Source organism: Bufo gargarizans, chromosome 5 (genome assembly GCF_014858855.1).
Source record: "Bufo gargarizans isolate SCDJY-AF-19 chromosome 5, ASM1485885v1, whole genome shotgun sequence".
In the NCBI taxonomy this organism is placed as follows: domain Eukaryota; kingdom Metazoa; phylum Chordata; class Amphibia; order Anura; family Bufonidae; genus Bufo; species Bufo gargarizans.
This window is the reverse complement of record NC_058084.1, coordinates 449,210,981-449,228,356: the sequence shown is the minus strand read 5'-3', so window position 1 is coordinate 449,228,356 and position 17,376 is coordinate 449,210,981. Positions and strand designations below refer to the sequence as shown.

Sequence of the window (17,376 nt, the reverse complement as noted above, 5' to 3'; positions counted from 1 at the left end):
ACCCCCCCACCCCATAACAGTGCCATCCACAGACCCCCCTTAACAGTGTCATCCGCAGACCCCCCATTGCTGCTCCAGTACAGTTATAAAATGTGCAATTAAATTAATAATGATTCATGCTGCCCCCTCTGTAGTATAACATTCAATATATCCTACTCACAGGGCTACTGTTATATCGTAATGCAGGCCGGCCGGGCAGACGAGCGGCAGCGTGACTGACTGACGTCACGTGCCTGCGCCGCCTGCTTCATTCGTAAAGTAGGCGGCGCAGGCACGTGACGTCAGTCAGTGACGCTGCCGCTCGTCTGCCCAGCTGGCCTGCTGTCACGGCTGAGGATGGGGAAAACCCTCAGCCGTGCGATGGCAGAAGATGTTAATGGATGCTCGGCCAGGACGACAGAATTAGGGAGCAGGTCACCTCCTAACGCATCCCTAATCCGACCCTAACTCCTAGCTGCATGAGCCGACCTTGAAGGTAGGAGGGCCCATGCTCAGGAACCTCGGATCCCTACTCACCCTCCGCCGATCCATGAACTAGGAGCAGGGTAAGACGACCTGTTCCTTCTGGATACGGAGGAACAGGAGTCTCATTGGCCAAGCTGCAAGGAAGAGGGGAACACAAACAGACCTATGGATATGGCAGGTGAACTGCACTTGTTCCAGCCACCTGCCACAGCCTTGCTGACTGGATCCCTGTGCTGGCAAGCTGATGTCCACACAATACAAAATAAACACAGCACACACACACATCCACACACAGGAACCCAGATCCATAGCTGCACCAAATACCAAAAGGGAAACATCAACTGAACCTCACATAAACTTATGACCACAAGGGTGGCCCCCACTGGCAGATTGTGAATTACCAGGAGGATGTCTCCAGCAAAGCATGGCTGAAGAACCCCTCAGCTTCAGATCTCCAAAGATGCTTTATAGCCCAAAGTGGCCACACCCACACAGACACACACAGGAGAGGGAATTAACCCTTCCAACACCAACCAGGGAAGTGAAACCACTTAAAGGGGAAGTGTCCAAATGAACATCACACTGCAGCTGTTACCGCAGGCAACGACATGCGTGGCAACCATGTCCTGGGAGTCAGCCAGAAGGCCGAGACACTGCCACCACATGTACACCATACCAAACGTTGCCACGGGCAGCCACAGTGAAGGGAAGTGTCACAGTGCACACCTAACAACACCTCGTGCACACCAGACATACAAAGTGCATAACATACACACACCCAACCAGGAGTTACCGCATGCACTTGACAGCAAGCTGCCCAGCAACAGCTCAGGATGCTATACTGCCAAGTACAACCATGTTACCAGCGGCAACCACACGTGAGGCAACATACAGCAGCCCTCACCATGTGGTTGACAATAAAACCAAACCGCAGGCAACTGCATGCGGAACCTGAGTCACGACCATGACCATGGTCGTGACACCTGCATTACGATATAACAGTAGCCCTGTGAGTAGGATATATTGAATGTTATACTACAGAGGGGGCAGCATGAATCATTATTAATTGAATTACCCATTTTATAACTGTACTTGGGCGGCTGGCCGGAGCACAGTGAACGCACCGGCCCCCAGCTCCTCCTCCCAGTCCCTCCCCGCTGATACATCGCAGCCTGTGATGCTGGAGCATGGCAGGCTGCGATGTCAAAAGGTGGCGGAACGCCGTTCCGGTGCATTCCGCCAGAAAAAAAGCCTTGTCCATGACTAATGTAAAAGATGAAAATCAGACATCATATAGTACATGACAATCTCCTTCTAACAAAGCTAGAACCAGCTCTGTACCTCACACGGATCCAGACATCTCCCCATTCATTGTTCTGCTAGATTTATATCAAGCTGACAGGTCAAGGGGGAGTGTCTTTTCTGCTGCAGCTTAGGGGGCGTGTCCATGCTCTCCCTATCACAGCTCAGGGGGCGTGTCCACGCTCTGCCTATCACAGCTCAGGAGGCAGCTGAAAGATGAAACTGAGCATGTGCGGCCTTCTCAGTGAGCAGGACAAAGAAATAAGAAAGCAACAAACAGCAGGTGGCGCTATACAGATAGATTGTATTAAATAACTCATTGGCTATACTAAATGTTTAATTACATGCAATTACAAAAGTATTCAGATCCAGGTGCTGGTTTGAAAACTGTAGACTATTTTTCATAGGACAACCACTTTAAAGGGGATTTTTACTTTGGACATTTTGTTAGAAAAGTCACTTGCTGATATAATGAGCACAAGGTGCGTCCTGCTGGAACCCCCAACAAACAACTACAATCTACGGTATTAGAGAAAAGGATAGCAAGTAATCTATTCTTCTACAGCTCCCCAAAGGTGAAATGAAGTATTACGTAGCATCAACTGAAAATGTGGTTTATGAATGTAATGCAAAGACAGGCTGGGTGCTACTGGCGCAGGGACATTATACAAACCTTACTCTTTAACCCCTTCCCGACACATGATGTAATAGTACATCATGGCGGCAAGTGACTTCCTGCATTTGGACGTACTATTACATCATAGTGATAGGGTGGGCACCTTAGCGGTGCGCGCCCGATCAATGCAGGGGCCTGGCAGTCACTGATAGCCAGGCCCCTGCTGTATCTGCCGGCAAATTAACTGTCACCACCAGACATCTGAGAAGCTCTGACAGACGTCCTTCAGAACCTCCTCCTTGAGGTTCCTTTTGTTTTGCTTTCATTTTCTCATCTCGTTAGCCTCTCTCAGCTGTCATGTAGTTGCACTGATTGCATGCCTTTAAATCCCTCCCCATACTGCATCACTTGGCGGTTTATATTACTTCCTGGAGTGTGTGCATGCTGATGCTACTACTGAGTCTTCTACAGATAACTTTTGTTCGTTCATTTGTGTTTTCCTGTTTGCTGGATCCCAGGTGACCCTGACTCCCTCCGTATCAAGTGTAGGGAGCCGTTGGTCGTGTCCCCTCACTATTATAGGGTGTTCAGGTGTTATACAGTCGAGGTACGAGGATATGCGATCATCTACCATAGGGATTTTCGCATAGGCTGAGCAGTTAGGGAGAGAGCCAGGTCTGATGCAGGGCTCTCCCTTTTGTTCCTTAGTTTTGGATCCAGTCAGTCGGATCTTCATTTTGTGTCTTCTAGTTTTCTGTACATCTTCCATGACATTAACCCTTTATATGCTGCGGTCAGCTCTGACTAATCATCACCTCATCCTGCAAAAAATGAGACCCTACCTAAGACAATCAGATAAAAAATAAAAAGCTATTGCTCTCAGACTATGAAAACACTGAAACATAATTTTTTGGGTTTAAAAAATGCTATTATTTTGTAAAATTTTAATAAATAAGAAAAAGTATACATATTAGGTATTGCCTTGTCCGTAACAATCTGCTCTATAAAAATATCACATGACCTAATCCCTCAGGTGAACACTGTAAAAATAAATAAAAATAAACTGTGCCAAAAAAACAATTGTTTTGTCAGCTTGCTCCATAAAGTGTACGTACGTTCTCTCATTTTGTATGTGGAGAAGGGGTTAAAATGTTGAATGTAAACAATCAATTGAAGACGGAAAGGTGGGAAGAAGGGGGATGCAGCTGCAGTTTCTCACTTAGGGATTTCGTTAAAACCCTGAGAGGGTACAGCTCAGAGCACACAACACAGCTCTGATATCACATCAGTAAGAGCTCACTTTGTCAGCATAGGGAGAGAATATAATCCCAAAATGAAGGAATAAAAACTAAAATATACAGGTTAAATGCAACATTTCAGGCTACACTACAGATATATCTACAGCTGCGTAAGGTGAGATAGTCCAACATTCTTTAGGTACGGTATATGAAAAGATGCTTCTTTTCCTTCTGATCAATATGGAATGTCTATATTTTATGGCAGACTGATTGTGTAGCTGTGAAACGTGGACCTATACTGGATGCTGGTACATGGACTGAAGAAGAATGTGAATTGAACAAAGGATACATCTGCCAGAAATTCCAAGGTAGGTTATATGAGATCTACTAAAGCTAAAGTACTGTATGGTAAAAAAAGAGGGGAAGCAGATTAAAAAATGAATTGGGCCTAGTTAAAGGGCATCTGTCAGCAGATTTGTACCTATAAAATTGTCTGACCTGTTACATGTGCACTTGGCAACTGAAGGCATCTGTGTTGGTCCCATGTTCATATGTGCCCGCATTGCTGAGAAGAATTATGCTTTAATATATGCAAATGAGCCACTAGGAGCAATGGGGGCGTTGTCTTTACACCTAGAGGCTCTGCTCTCTCTGCAACTGCTTTGTCCTCTGCACTTTGATTGATGGGGCCTGGCAGTGTAAACAGTCATCACACCTAGCCCTGGACCAGTCTGTAGAGGAGCCAGAGGGGGGTTGTCCCAGGGTGCCAAACTGCCAGTAGGGGCCCAGTAATAACCAGGCCCAGATAAGACAATACACAGGCCCAGACTGGGAATCAGCCCAGCAGGATTAGAATGCTAAAGGACCTGTGATGACATCACCAATCCTGAACCCACTAAGAGTAAAGGAACTGCACTGACAATGGTGTAGTTCCGAGATTAGGAGGGTGCAGTTGCAGCATCATCATCAAAGGTCCTTCACCTCCTGATAGTATATAGAGAAACTGCAAGGGAAGATCTCTCTCTCTCCAACTCCAGCCTCATTGCTCCTATCCTGCAAGTCCCCAAGAGAGGTGAGACATATGGGGACAATACTGCTGCAAGTGGGAGAAGGGTTGTCATGAGAAAATACTGATGTTATTAGGGAGAGATTGTCAGAGGAAAATATAGCTGCCAAGGGGATGGGTAGTCAAGGGACGATACGGCTGCCAGTTTCGGAGGCGTTGTCTGGGGACAATACTGCATTCAGTGGAGGAGGGGTTAGTCAAAGGACAATACTGCTGCAAAAGAGGATGTGTGGTCAGAGGACCATACAGCTGTCCAGTAAGGGAGGGGTTGTCAAGAGACAATAATGCTAGGTATTTTATACTTCACGTACTTCACAGACTTCACTTTCACTTAGTGATCTGTTGCTTCATTCTGGAGAAAAACGTTATTTTAATCCATATGCAAATGAGCAGTTAAGAGCACTGAGAGTGGTCCCAAGCCACTACTCTTCCTGCTTCCTCTGACAGATCCTCTATCTCCTTCTTGATTGATAGGACCGTGTGAGATGACTATGCAGGAACATGTGCAGTGAGCCCCTGAGGAGCTGGAGTGGAGAATGGGAGTAGTAGTGGCTCTGACTATAGGATGCATTACAGGGGCTTCCTTAGCAACGGTGCAGTGAATGGAGGGCACACCCTTTCTTCCCTCGGAGCTAGCTGGCGAGTGTATTCTTGCAATAATGCCTGTGGTGTGCAGGTCCAAATGACTACGATAGGCCGAACCATGTCTAAATGTGTAGGGTATCTTAACTTGTTGTTCCTCCACAGCAGCAAAATAGCTGTACATGCAGGTTTCCCTGCTGACTGACTCCTCACTCGCCCATGCAGATTATTTATTTTATAGATCTTTCTACTTTCCTTCTCCAAGAACATGCAGAGAGCTGTGAGTCTCTGAAATTTGAGATTTTTTGACCTGAGGAGAGGAGCTCATGGTGCCTGCTTCCTTCTTTTTCAAGCTCTCCCTCAGACTGACTACAAAACTCTAGAGATAGTGGTGGAGCCAGCCCACACCCTAAACTCCTGAGACGATTCAGCCAGGATTAGTTAACCCTAGCTCTGCCTACACCATGCATAGCTATGCTGGGTATAATGCATAGCACTATAACATGACAGTACATAACATTACAAACCATTTGCAGAAACCCACTGTACTGGGATACTGCACATGGCCCTGTCAAGCAAGAAGGAGAGGGAGGGACTGACAGAGGAAGGAGGAGGAATAAGGGTGCACAGAGTGGCTTGGGCCTGCCCTTGGTGCACTAAGATGCTCATTTGCTTACAAATAAAAATACATTTTTCTCCGGAATGAAGCAACAGATTGCTAAGTGTCAGGCATCATTACATTCAACTGGAAGGCATTGTACTTGGTTTAACAGTGAACTTCTTTGGTGACAGGTTGTGACTAGGGAGTGACACAGCTAATCCATTCTGAGCTGTCCTCTCACCTCTCCTCCTGCTCCCTCTTTGACCGCCTACAATCTGGCTTCTGACCCCACCACTCGACTGAGACTGCCCTCACCAAAGTCACCAATGACCTACTGACAAAACCAAGAAACAATACTCTGTCCTCCTTCTCCTTGACCTGTCCTCTGCCTTCGACACTGTTGACCACTCCCTTCTGTTGCAAACTCTCTCATCTCTTTGCATCACTGACCTGGCCCTCTCCTGGATCACATCATACCTCACAGACAGGACCACCTCCTCGTCTCATTCCCTCTCTATTGGTGTCCCGCAAGACTCTGTCCTAGGACCCCTGCTCTTCTCTATCTAAACTTTTGGCCTGGGACAGCTTATAGAGTCCCATCGCTTTCAGTATCACTCCTACGCTGACGACACACAAATCTACCTCTCTGGTCCAGACATCACCACCTTACTATCCAGAATCCCACAATGTCTATCTTCTATATCATCCTTCTTCTCTCTCGCTTTCTAAAACTTAACATGGATAAAACATAATTCATCCTCTTTCCCCCATCTTGCTCAACCCCCCCCCTAACTGACCTATCTATCAAGATCAATAGCTGCACACTCTCCCCGGTCAACCAAGTCAGCTGCCTTGGAGTGACCTTGGATTCTGCCCTCTCCTTCAGACCGCACATCCAAGCCCTTTCCACCACCTGACGCTTCCAACTCAAAAGTATCTCCCGCATCCGTGCTTTCCTTAACTTTGAATCTGCGAAAATGCTTGTACATGCCCTAATCATCTCCTGCCTAGACTACTGCAACACTCTCCTCTGTGGCCTTCCATCTAGCACTCTCGCACCCCTCCAATCTATCCTCAACTCTGCTGCCCGACTAATCCACCTCTCACCCTATTACTCCTCTGCCTCTCCCCTCTGCCAATCCCTTCACTGGCTCCCCATTGCCCAGCGAATTCACTTCAAAGTATTAACAAATACATACAAGGCCGTCCATAACCTGTCCCCTCCCTACATCTCTGAGCTACTTTCCCGATACACCCCCACACACACTCTCCGATCCTCACAAGACCTCCTTCCCTCCTCTCCTCTTATCGCCTCTTCCCACAATCGACTCCAAGATTTCTCCCGTGCCTCCCCCATACTCTGGAACTCGCTACCCCAACATATCAGACTCTCATCTACAGTGGAATCCTTCAAAAGAAACCTGAAAACCCACCTCTTCAGACAAGCCTACAACCAGTGACCCTGCTGCCTCTATACCACCATGACCAGCTTCACCCGCACCTACTGTGTCCTTCTCCCATACCATGTAGATTGTAAGCCCTCACGGGCAGGGCCCTCTCTCCTTCCGTAACAGTTTGTAACTCGTCTTGTTTATGATTAGTGCAATTGTCTGTATTATGTATGTGCACCGCTTATCATATGTACAGCGCTATGGAATGAATGGCGCTTTAATAATAAATAATAATAATAATAATATGTGCATCAGTGATGCCTTTTTCTTCCATGAAGAAAAACAGCAAACCCAACTAACAGGGATAAAAAGAGTGGCTTGCTCTACACCACTAGCAAGTTATAGTTGTGGGCTGGGGTACAGTTGACCCGAAGAGAAAATTATTCTAAGGGTCCTCATTCAGTCATACAGAACAAGCATATGGTACTTTTAATTAAATTGTAAAGTATTCAGGGAACTCTCCCAACAATGTACTGAAAGAACCACCAGCAGTCTTCTACAGGCAACAGCAGACTGGCTCACAAGATTACCAGAGGATACTCCAATGGGCCCCGGTTGTGATACGATAGTGGGCCCTAATGATCCAGGAGAAAAACAAAAACATTTAGAGCTGCCTTTGGAGCCAGTAATTTGCCACTAGGGTCTGTTTCTTTGAATCAAAATCTTTTCGACTTTTATGTTGATATGGGGGGGGGGTTGGGCCCCAAGAATAATTACCTTTGGTGGGCCTATGAGGGAAGGTTTCTTCTACTGACCCTTATGGGCCATGTTGTGGTTGGGCCCTATTATTGTGTTAGGGTCTGGCTTTGTGGGAGTATTCTCTGGAGCAATGGAGGGCCAATCCAACCAAGGCATTAGAAGAAAGACGAGACAGAGGGGATATGATAGAAACTTTTAAATACATAAAGGGAATCAACAAGGTAAAAGAGGAGAGAATATTTAAAAGAAGAAAAACTGCTACAAGAGGACATCGTTTTAAATTAGAGGGGCAAAGTTTTAAAAGTAATATCAGGAAGTATTACTTTACTGAGAGAGTAGTGGATGCATGGAATAGCCTTCCTGCAGAAGTGGTAGCTGCAAATACAGTGAAGGAGTTTAAGCATGCATGGGATAGGCATAAGGCCATCCTTCATATAAGATAGGGCCAGGGGCTATCCATAGTATTCAGTATATTGGGCAGACTAGATGGGCCAAATGGTTCTTATCTGCCGACACATTCTACGTTTCTATGCATTACTGATGCCGCTGTATGATATTTTATTTTCTAGCGTGTAGTTATTCTTGGTCTTTGTTTAACCCTTCTTGATCTTTTATCTTATTTAGACCAGGATAGACCAGCAGCTCCAACCACAGCTTCAACCTCTAACCAGTATAAATATAGAGAAGCCAGTTACAAGTTTATTAAAACCAAGATGAAGTGGGACGAAGCACGGAGGGTGTGCAAGAATTCTGATGCCGAACTAGTCAGCATTTTAGACGAATACACCGCATCTTTCCTGAAGCTTCATATAGCTAAACATAAGGGACCTTTCTGGATCGGCTTGACCAGTTCCAACAAGGTGTGTATAAAATGAAGTTGCATATCACTAACATATCCCTCAGCGCCATACAGAAATTGCCATCAATTACACCATTCCCTGCCCTCATTGGGGCTCACAAATCTAATTCCCCATCTCAGGGGAAGCCAGAAAAATCCGTATAGACAATCTGCATCAATTGGTGTGAATTTACATATGGATTTGCATGCAGATTTTACTTAGTGAGTGGAGAAAATCTGGTCAGGAAAAATAAATTTAATTGACATGCTGCGAATTTTTTAATCTGCACCGCAGGTCAAACTCCGCACAGAAAAAATATCGTGTACATGAGAATTTCAAATTCCCATAGAATACAATGTGCATGACCTACGGTGCGGATTTTCTGCACCCAAATCCGCACAGAAAATCCGAACGCAATCCTGATCGCGTGAATTTAGCCTAAAGCAACTATACTAACCGCTGAGCCGTCCTGTCAGAACCAATGTAAAATACAGAAAAGAGGACCACACTGGCAACATTTCCAAATTCTGTCACATTCAGCTCCAACCTGTTGTACTCACCTGATAAAACAGGACTAAACTTTAAAGGGGTTTTCTGGTTTCCATAATAAAATAATTGTTTATGAAGGTCGCTGTAATTCTCCTGTTCTGGGCAGCTCCATGCAGCTTTCCTATTTCCTGTGATGTTATGTCCATAGTGATAGGGCAGTGCCTATGAGACTGGCTGGGTGGGAGGAGCTTTAAACTAGCTGGGCGTTGTTATAGGCGGTGCTGGGGGTGTGGCAGAGAAAGGAGAAGTGCATCATGGGTTTGGTTGGATACAGCAACAGGAAGTGCTACACACAGTGTGAAAACAAACCAGAGGGATTGGTTTACATGGTGAAAAAAGGTCAGGAGGGACAATTCTACAAAAAAAAAATAAAGCATGGAGAAGACATACATAAGCTAAGCAACTACATGACCATATCTGTTAAATACCATAGTAATCTCAGAAAACCCCTTTAAATCTTCAAGATCTTTAATATCTACAGCCACTATAAATCACAGTCCTGTGTACATTTTAACATTTGCGTAGTACTGTTACTTTCCATTCATTAGTAATAACATGTATCTACTGATTATTGTCCTAGACTAATGACATGTACCGCTGGATTGATAACTGGAAGCTTCGCTACACAAAATGGGCAGCCGGGGAACCGAAGAGGAAAAATTCCTGCATTTATATAGACATTGACGGACAATGGAAGACATCGTCTTGTAATGAGGATTATTGGGCAATCTGCAAACAGTCAAGTGGTAAGATGAAGCCAGACTTGACGTGAGGAATCAGCTAGAAGCTTCAGACGTTGGGAAGATGAAAGACTTCCTTATAAATTACAACAATGGCAAACTCTGGTCTTCCCAGAATGTAACTTTTAGGGCTCATGCACACAAATGTATTATTTTTCCGTGTCTGTTACTTTTTTTTGTGGCCCGTATGTGGAACCATTCACTTCAATGGGGCCACAAAAAAATGGAAATGATTCTGTGTGCATTCCTTTTTTCGAATGTCCACATGGTCTGTCACGTAGTGATATGGGAGGAAACACCACACCGACAACAGGAGGGAAGGGAAAAGGAACTAGGCCTTAAAGCTAGGGAAAGAGAAACAGTCACCACCTATGGAAACCCTAATACTAGCCCTGACTCCTATCTATATAAACGGACCTTGAGTGTAGGAATGTTCATACACTGTAACCTAAGACCCTGGAAACCCTGAATAGCCGTGGAGTAGTGTCTGGGCTTGAGATGCCCTGTTCCTTCCAATATGAAAGTACCAGCGTCTCCCTGAGGCCCAGTAACAAAAGACAGAGGGGAAACAACCAAATATAAAAGGGAAGTAACACTTAACTTCTGAAGTAAATGGACGAGCAGGAACTCAGGACCATTAAATACATACGTTCATGTGCAAGAGCTCTTAGGGCTCATGCACACGAACATATTTTTGTCCATGTCCATTCCATTTTGTTTGCTGCCCGTATGCGGAACCAATAATTTCCCAAAACAAACCGAAATGACTCTGTGTGCAAGTCCGTTCCGCAAACAAATAAAACATGTCCTATTCTTTTCAGTTTTGCAGAGAAGGGCAGGCATTTTTACAATGGCTCCACAAAAATAACGGATGTAACACCGACGTCACACGGATGTCATCCGTTTTTTTGCAGGATCTGTGTTTTGACCTTAAAGGGAGTCTGTCACCAGCAATCTCTCTATCAAGCTGTTTTCATAGACACATTGCTTTTCTACACCTCAATAAAAGTTTCTCTTTTGTTGATGTGGCTCCGTTCTAGAGTTATGATATCTCTCCCTAATATGCAAAATAGTAATTTGGTGCAACAAGGGCATTACTGTTGCTCTGCTTGCAACAAAACTCCACTCTTCTCTGTGGCCAACCTCTACCTGGCTGCTTTGATTCACAAGGCCGGGCATTGGCAAAGCAGCTCCTGGATTTTTCTTGGAGCCCATTTGTTCTATGCACAACCTGGCTCCAGTGTTGTCCTGGTTGTAAATTCCTGTTTCTTTTCTGCACTGATAATAGTGAGGGCGGGAATAGAGAGGGCTATGCAGCTAGAAGTGTACAGCTGCATAGTTCTCTCTCTAATCAAACAGAATGATTCAGGAGCAATCTGCCTGATTATTACAGGGAGAGTCAGCATTAGTGTGGTGAGGTGGCTTCCATGTAGATTTAGACTTTTCCATGTTGGTCTATAGATAACCTTTATACCATGTCCTTCAAGGCTATCATAGGACAAGACGTTAGGCTACTTTCACACTAGTGTTTTTGCTGGATCCGGCAGGGTTCAGCAAAAAACGCTTCCGTTACTGATAATACAACCGTCTACATCCTTTATGAGCGGATCCGGTTGTATTATCTTTAACATTGCCAAGACAGATCCGTCATTAACTCCGTTGAAATTCAATGGGGGGCGGATCCGTTTTCTATTGTGTCAGAGAAAACTTGCATTGGGGGTCATGACTGATCCGTCTTGCTCCGCATCCCAGGATGGAAAGCAAACTACAACATACTAAGCGGTTTGCTCTCCATTATGGGAACGCAACTAAATGGAACGTAACGCATTTTGGAGCATTCTGTTCTGTTCAGTTCAGTTTTGCCCCCATTGACAATGAGTGGGAACAAAACTGAAGCGGATCTCAATACCAGAAAACTAAAATGCTACTGTGAAAGTAGCCTAATACTTACATAAAATGTGGAATTTCTATCCACAGAGTCAAATTGTGTTAATTTCATTTCTTTAAGTTATTGCTCCCACTGAACCACCTCAACAACCTGGAACATGTCCAGAATCAGGTGGAAAGACATGGATACCCTTCCGTGGCCATTGCTATCTTATTGAATCATCAAACACTAGAAATTGGGCTCAATCATCTATGGAATGTCTTCGAAACGGTGAGTTCTAGAAATATTTATTTGGTGCACTCATATATAACCCTAGAGGAAATTGTGCCTTTGTATGTACAATTAAAGGCATAGGAAAATTGCCTGGAGGACGGAAGGGAAATATAAAGTTTTTTTTTGGGTTACTGTAGTGTTCTGCTAAATTATCATATATCGATCTAAGGATCTGGTGCTTATGGGCATATCATCATAAACATCCCAGTGATTTTCATAGGAACTGTGTAGCTCTTCACTTGGTAGTGGTGCTGCAAGGGATTTGAATACTTGCTGCTAGGTTCCCCACTTATTTCAGTGAGATATCCTGTGACGAACATACTGTTTGTACTTTTACAAAAAGCAGTTATCTTAAACAACTTTATTTTCTCTTTTTGTCCCAAGGCTTACTGGAGACAAGGTGGCCCAACTGGGTTGCTAAGGGTTTGGCATTGTTTAAAACATGGGAGTAGAATCTAAAGAATTGTGTTCTGCACCTTAGAACCCGTTAAGGATGTATAGACCTCCCAACAGGGATTCCATGGCTGATGTGTAGATAGACAGAGGAGGCTGAGGTCAGGGCAGGCAGAGTTCAAGTACTCTTGTAGATGGGCAGGAGGTCAGGATGGACGGCGGATTGGAATTCAAGATTAAAAGACAATCTGAGTCAACACCAAAGGAAAGAATAGCACCTCAGAAGATTTCGAGGAACAAATAGACCTTATTTCTCAGGCATCATAAAGTGGGGAAGACTGTGGCTAATGATCATTGGCTGGGGAGCAAGAGTGTGCTGGTACTTAAAAAGTCTGCATATGTGCATGTGTGAGGCATCAGCAGTAAAACACTGAGGCCCCAAAAAGGAAAGCAGCAGGGGAAATCAAGACACCAGGCACAGGGTCCCAGAAAGCAGAAAAGAAGAACAGGATGCCATGCAGGCAGGCCTTACAGGGGTTATCCAAGGCCTATAATGCCCCCCCATATTCCTGGGCCCCTCACAGAGGTTTCTTTCTGCCCGGCACCTGCATCGCTTCTGAAGCCGACACGCTGCCGCTGCATTTCCTCATCACCCGGAAGAAAACATCCGGCGTGTGTGTTGGTGGGGGTTTTGCAACCAATAGCAGGCTGTGATGGGCACGAGCCTCCCTACCATCGCGGGTGACGCTAGGGAGGCTCGTTCCCGTCGCAGCCTGCTATTGGCTGCACCCCCCCCGATGCCGTATGTTTTCATCCATGCATCGGGGAGATGCAGCGGCGGCCATGCCAGTATGAGAAGCGATGCGGGTGCTCGGGAGCAAAGTAAGTACATCCTCTGTGAGGGGCCCGGGCATATGGTGGGCATTATAGGCATTGGATAACCCCTTTAAGGTGGGGAGCACAACATAATGCCTAACTTATTTTGAGTTGACATTTGGGGAGCTTTTGAAATCAGTTACCATTTTCTATAGATGTATGGCCTCAACTTACACTATTATATTCATACCTTAAGTGTTACATATTAAATTCATATTCTACTGTATCTTGGATAAGTTGTGAGCCTCGTTGCTGTTTTATGTAAATCTGGACCAACAGAGAAATCTCATACAAGTCAGATCATACATTTATATTTAATATCAAAACCCTTTGAATTTTACAGGTGCCAATTTAGTGTCAGTTGAAGATTCGATTGAGTCAGAATTCCTCTTCCATCATATCGAGCTGCTCGTTGACAGAGTAAAGAGTTTTTGGATGGGACTGTACAGGAACGTGGAAGGTATAGTATCAATGTTCTTGCTCAGTTTGAGTTCTACCCAGTGGCCTACCTTTCATAGTTTATTACCCAGAATTTCTGCTAATGCTTTCTGTTTCGAAGTCTAGACAGGTCTTTGGGAGATGCCAGAAGAACATCTCTGGGCCTCAGTTCTAACCTGAGCTGATCCAAACTGCTTTTGCTTCTTGCTAATGATGAAATATTTGTGTTTATTTCTAGCAAAATGGCTTTGGTTGGACAATACACCCATGGACTATGTGAACTGGAATGCAGGAGAACCCTCTGAACACTCAGATGAGGACTGCGTGGAAATGTATGCCACAAAGGGATCATGGAATAACATTTACTGCTCCTCTTATAAAGGCTACATATGTAAGAGGTTAAAAAGTAAGTAACCATGGCCTTGGTGTGCTGGTTATGTTGTCTTCTTGTTGGGAATATCCCTTTTAAATTACACAAAAAAGAACCCAATACAAACTAAAATACAAAATATCTGTTCTTATGATATTATATTTATATCAGACTTATATTATGTTACATATTGTCTTTATAGTTCCACTGCCTACAGAGAAGCCAATAGAGAAACCAGGTACAGTATATTCATCTATACAACATTTTAGTTACCATGCATTTGTACAGCAGAGCTACAATCACAGTTCTATAGGTTTTGGTGCTGCTTGTTCGGGGTCTACACAGACCTTGGTCTGGTGATTAATAGAATGGGATTCGTTGTCATTACACCATGCATTGTACAGCAATCTGACATTGAAAAAAAAACTAAACACTAAGTGACCCCCTTGCATTCTAGCAGTTGACCTAGGCTGTTACGGGGCGTGCCCTACAATAAGGTTGTCGAATGTTTCTAATTACAACAAGCGGAATTGTGACTGCATCTCTGTACGGTGTAATGTGTTACTTAGTGAAGAAGATCAGTGATTTGACAACTGTATCTGATAATCAACTATTGTATATGCTCCATGTGACTCAAGAGCTCTTATTCTACTTGGAGACACCATCCCTAGTTGACCCTGTTGCCACACAGTAACGTAGAGTAAAGATATTTTGTTCACCTCATTCATACTGGCTCATGCCACCACAACCCTTTACATAGTTACAAAACTGGTTAGAAAAAACCTAAGTCTGTCTGCAGTGACCCAGAGCATCACTGCAAAGGGTATTTAAAGGGTCCAAGACTAAATCAGACCTCCAGATGTGGCTGACCTGCAGTGGTGATACTTACCTGGTCCCCGTCGCTAGATTCAGTCTGTGTGTCTCCCGGACCGGCATTCCGATCCTCTCTGCGCTGATATCAACATCCGTCAACGGGGGACATGTGACCGCTACAGCCAATCACAGGCCGCAGCGGTGATCTGCTCCTCTTGCGTCAGATGTGACATTGAATTTTTACTCTAACAGATCATTTCACTCATCTATGCTGTGCACATCAATGACACCATACAGGGGTCCTCACTGGCTTTAAAAATTACACCAAAAAATGATCCAAACTTGAATGTGTATGGGCAGCCTTAGGCCCCATTTAGGGGGCCGTATGGCAGCCGTGCCCAGTTTCGCAATACATGGGCACCGGCCGTGTGAACTCCGTGCTGCTGTGCAGAACCACTTATTCAAACTAGTCCGCAATCCGCAACATACTGCAACAGATAGGACATGTCCTATCTTTTGTGATGTGGAGGCATGGATCTGGAGGCCCACAGAAACACATGGACCTTCCGTGGGCTTCCAGGTCTGTGCCTCCACACCGCAAAAGATAGGACATGTTCTATCTTTTGCCATATTTTGTGAATTGCGGACCTGTTCAAGTCAATGGATCCACACCACAGCATGGAGTTGCTTGCTGTCTGCAAACAGGCACAGGCATGGCGGCCATAGGTTCGTCTGAAAGGGTCCTTAGGCTGAGTTCAAATGCTGTTTTGTTATGGAGTTTTTAAAGACAAAACCAGGCGTGGTTTTTTAATCCACTTCTGATTTTTGCATCAAAAAACCTAAACGTGGAAACCCAGGCTTAAAGTTTGCTGCAATTGTGTAGTAGTCAAGTTAAAGACTGTTATAGTATACTGCCTCCATATTTTCATATACCTAGCTATGGCTAGCCTGGTAATTAGATTACCAATCAATGATTATCTTATTAGTATACCAGTCTATGGTGAGATGTGACCACCAGGAGAATACTCGCCTTCCTGATCATGTATAAAGTTTGCCTTCACAATCTCTATATCATTTTTGTTGACAAAGCTAATTTTTTTTTAATCAATTTTTTTATAGCGGAAAACAAAGCAGACAAGCCGTCCCATGGCATAACTGGTGGTGTGGTTATTGTGGTGATACTCGTCATCGCAGGCAGCACCATAGCAGTTTACTATCTCTATAGGAGGAAACAGAACAAGACACAACCAGACCCGAGCTTCAACAACACGTTATACTTTGATGGTAACCGTGCCCCCTCATCACAGGATACAAACATCTTAGTGGAAAACATTGAGCAAAACGAACGCGCCTTTTCCTAATTCTCCATTAAAGAAATTACCTTGAATGTGCATTAGTTCTCAGGCAGTGACAGAAACGGTGAAATATAGGCTCCACTGTAACCAGAGTGGCAAGAAAAATCCATCCAAAGTAATAAAGTGGGTTGATGGTTTCCAGCATGCCAGGTGGTCTTATACTGTTATGGCACCATTTATGTCACTGACGTCCTAAAAGGTAAACCAAAAATAATTGCCTGCCGCCGTCCTCTTAGCTAAATCACACAATTGATAAGCAGATGGCTGCACCCATTCTGTACATTTTGTAGTATGCAGTGGACCTAAGTTATTCATTGAAATCTTGACATTTCTAAAGGTGGTCTGAAATGGGACAGGTTGGATTGAATCATTTTACTTATATTTAGTAAATTTGGCTTCTATCTATTTCTTTTTTGGTTCAATTTCACAATTTTTTTCTTTAAGGGGTTGTGCAGCATTTTTTGTACCCCACAGAGTCCCTGGACTTACGGTGGTGATCTTACTTACCTGGTCCCCTCTGCTGGGTTCCGGCTCCATCACACCACCACTGGCTCTGCAGCTCTGGGGTATGCTTGCATCAACATCCTTTGGAATATGCAGTTTTCTAGGATTTGTAGGCCAAGCCTGTGAGTCCTGGACTCCCCCCCACTAATAGAGAAAGCCTGTGAGTCCTACTTCCTCCACCCACAGAAAAAGCGTGTGAGTCCTTCTTCCCCCACCACAGAGAAATCCTGTGAGTCCTACTTTCTCCACCCACACAAAAAGCCTGTGAGTCCTACTTCCTCTGTCAACCCACAAAGAAAGCCTGTGAGTCCTACTTCC

The 17,376-nt window shown here is 44.6% G+C and overlaps 1 protein-coding gene across 1 annotated transcript in view; it reads left to right on the top strand.

Annotated features, from left to right (window-relative positions):
- MRC1 (mannose receptor C-type 1) overlaps nt 1–16,959 on the top strand; it is an 89,278-nt gene extending 72,319 nt beyond the window's left edge. The window contains exons 23-30 of the mRNA XM_044293555.1: nt 3,887–3,989; nt 8,645–8,880; nt 9,989–10,154; nt 12,157–12,306; nt 13,922–14,038; nt 14,255–14,422; nt 14,589–14,624; nt 16,319–16,959. Of these exons, the coding sequence (XP_044149490.1) occupies nt 3,887–3,989; nt 8,645–8,880; nt 9,989–10,154; nt 12,157–12,306; nt 13,922–14,038; nt 14,255–14,422; nt 14,589–14,624; nt 16,319–16,560 (1,218 nt within the window). The 3' untranslated portion in view covers nt 16,561–16,959. The remainder of the gene's footprint in view (nt 1–3,886; nt 3,990–8,644; nt 8,881–9,988; nt 10,155–12,156; nt 12,307–13,921; nt 14,039–14,254; nt 14,423–14,588; nt 14,625–16,318) is intronic.
- Nucleotides 16,960–17,376: the final 417 nt, after the last annotated feature.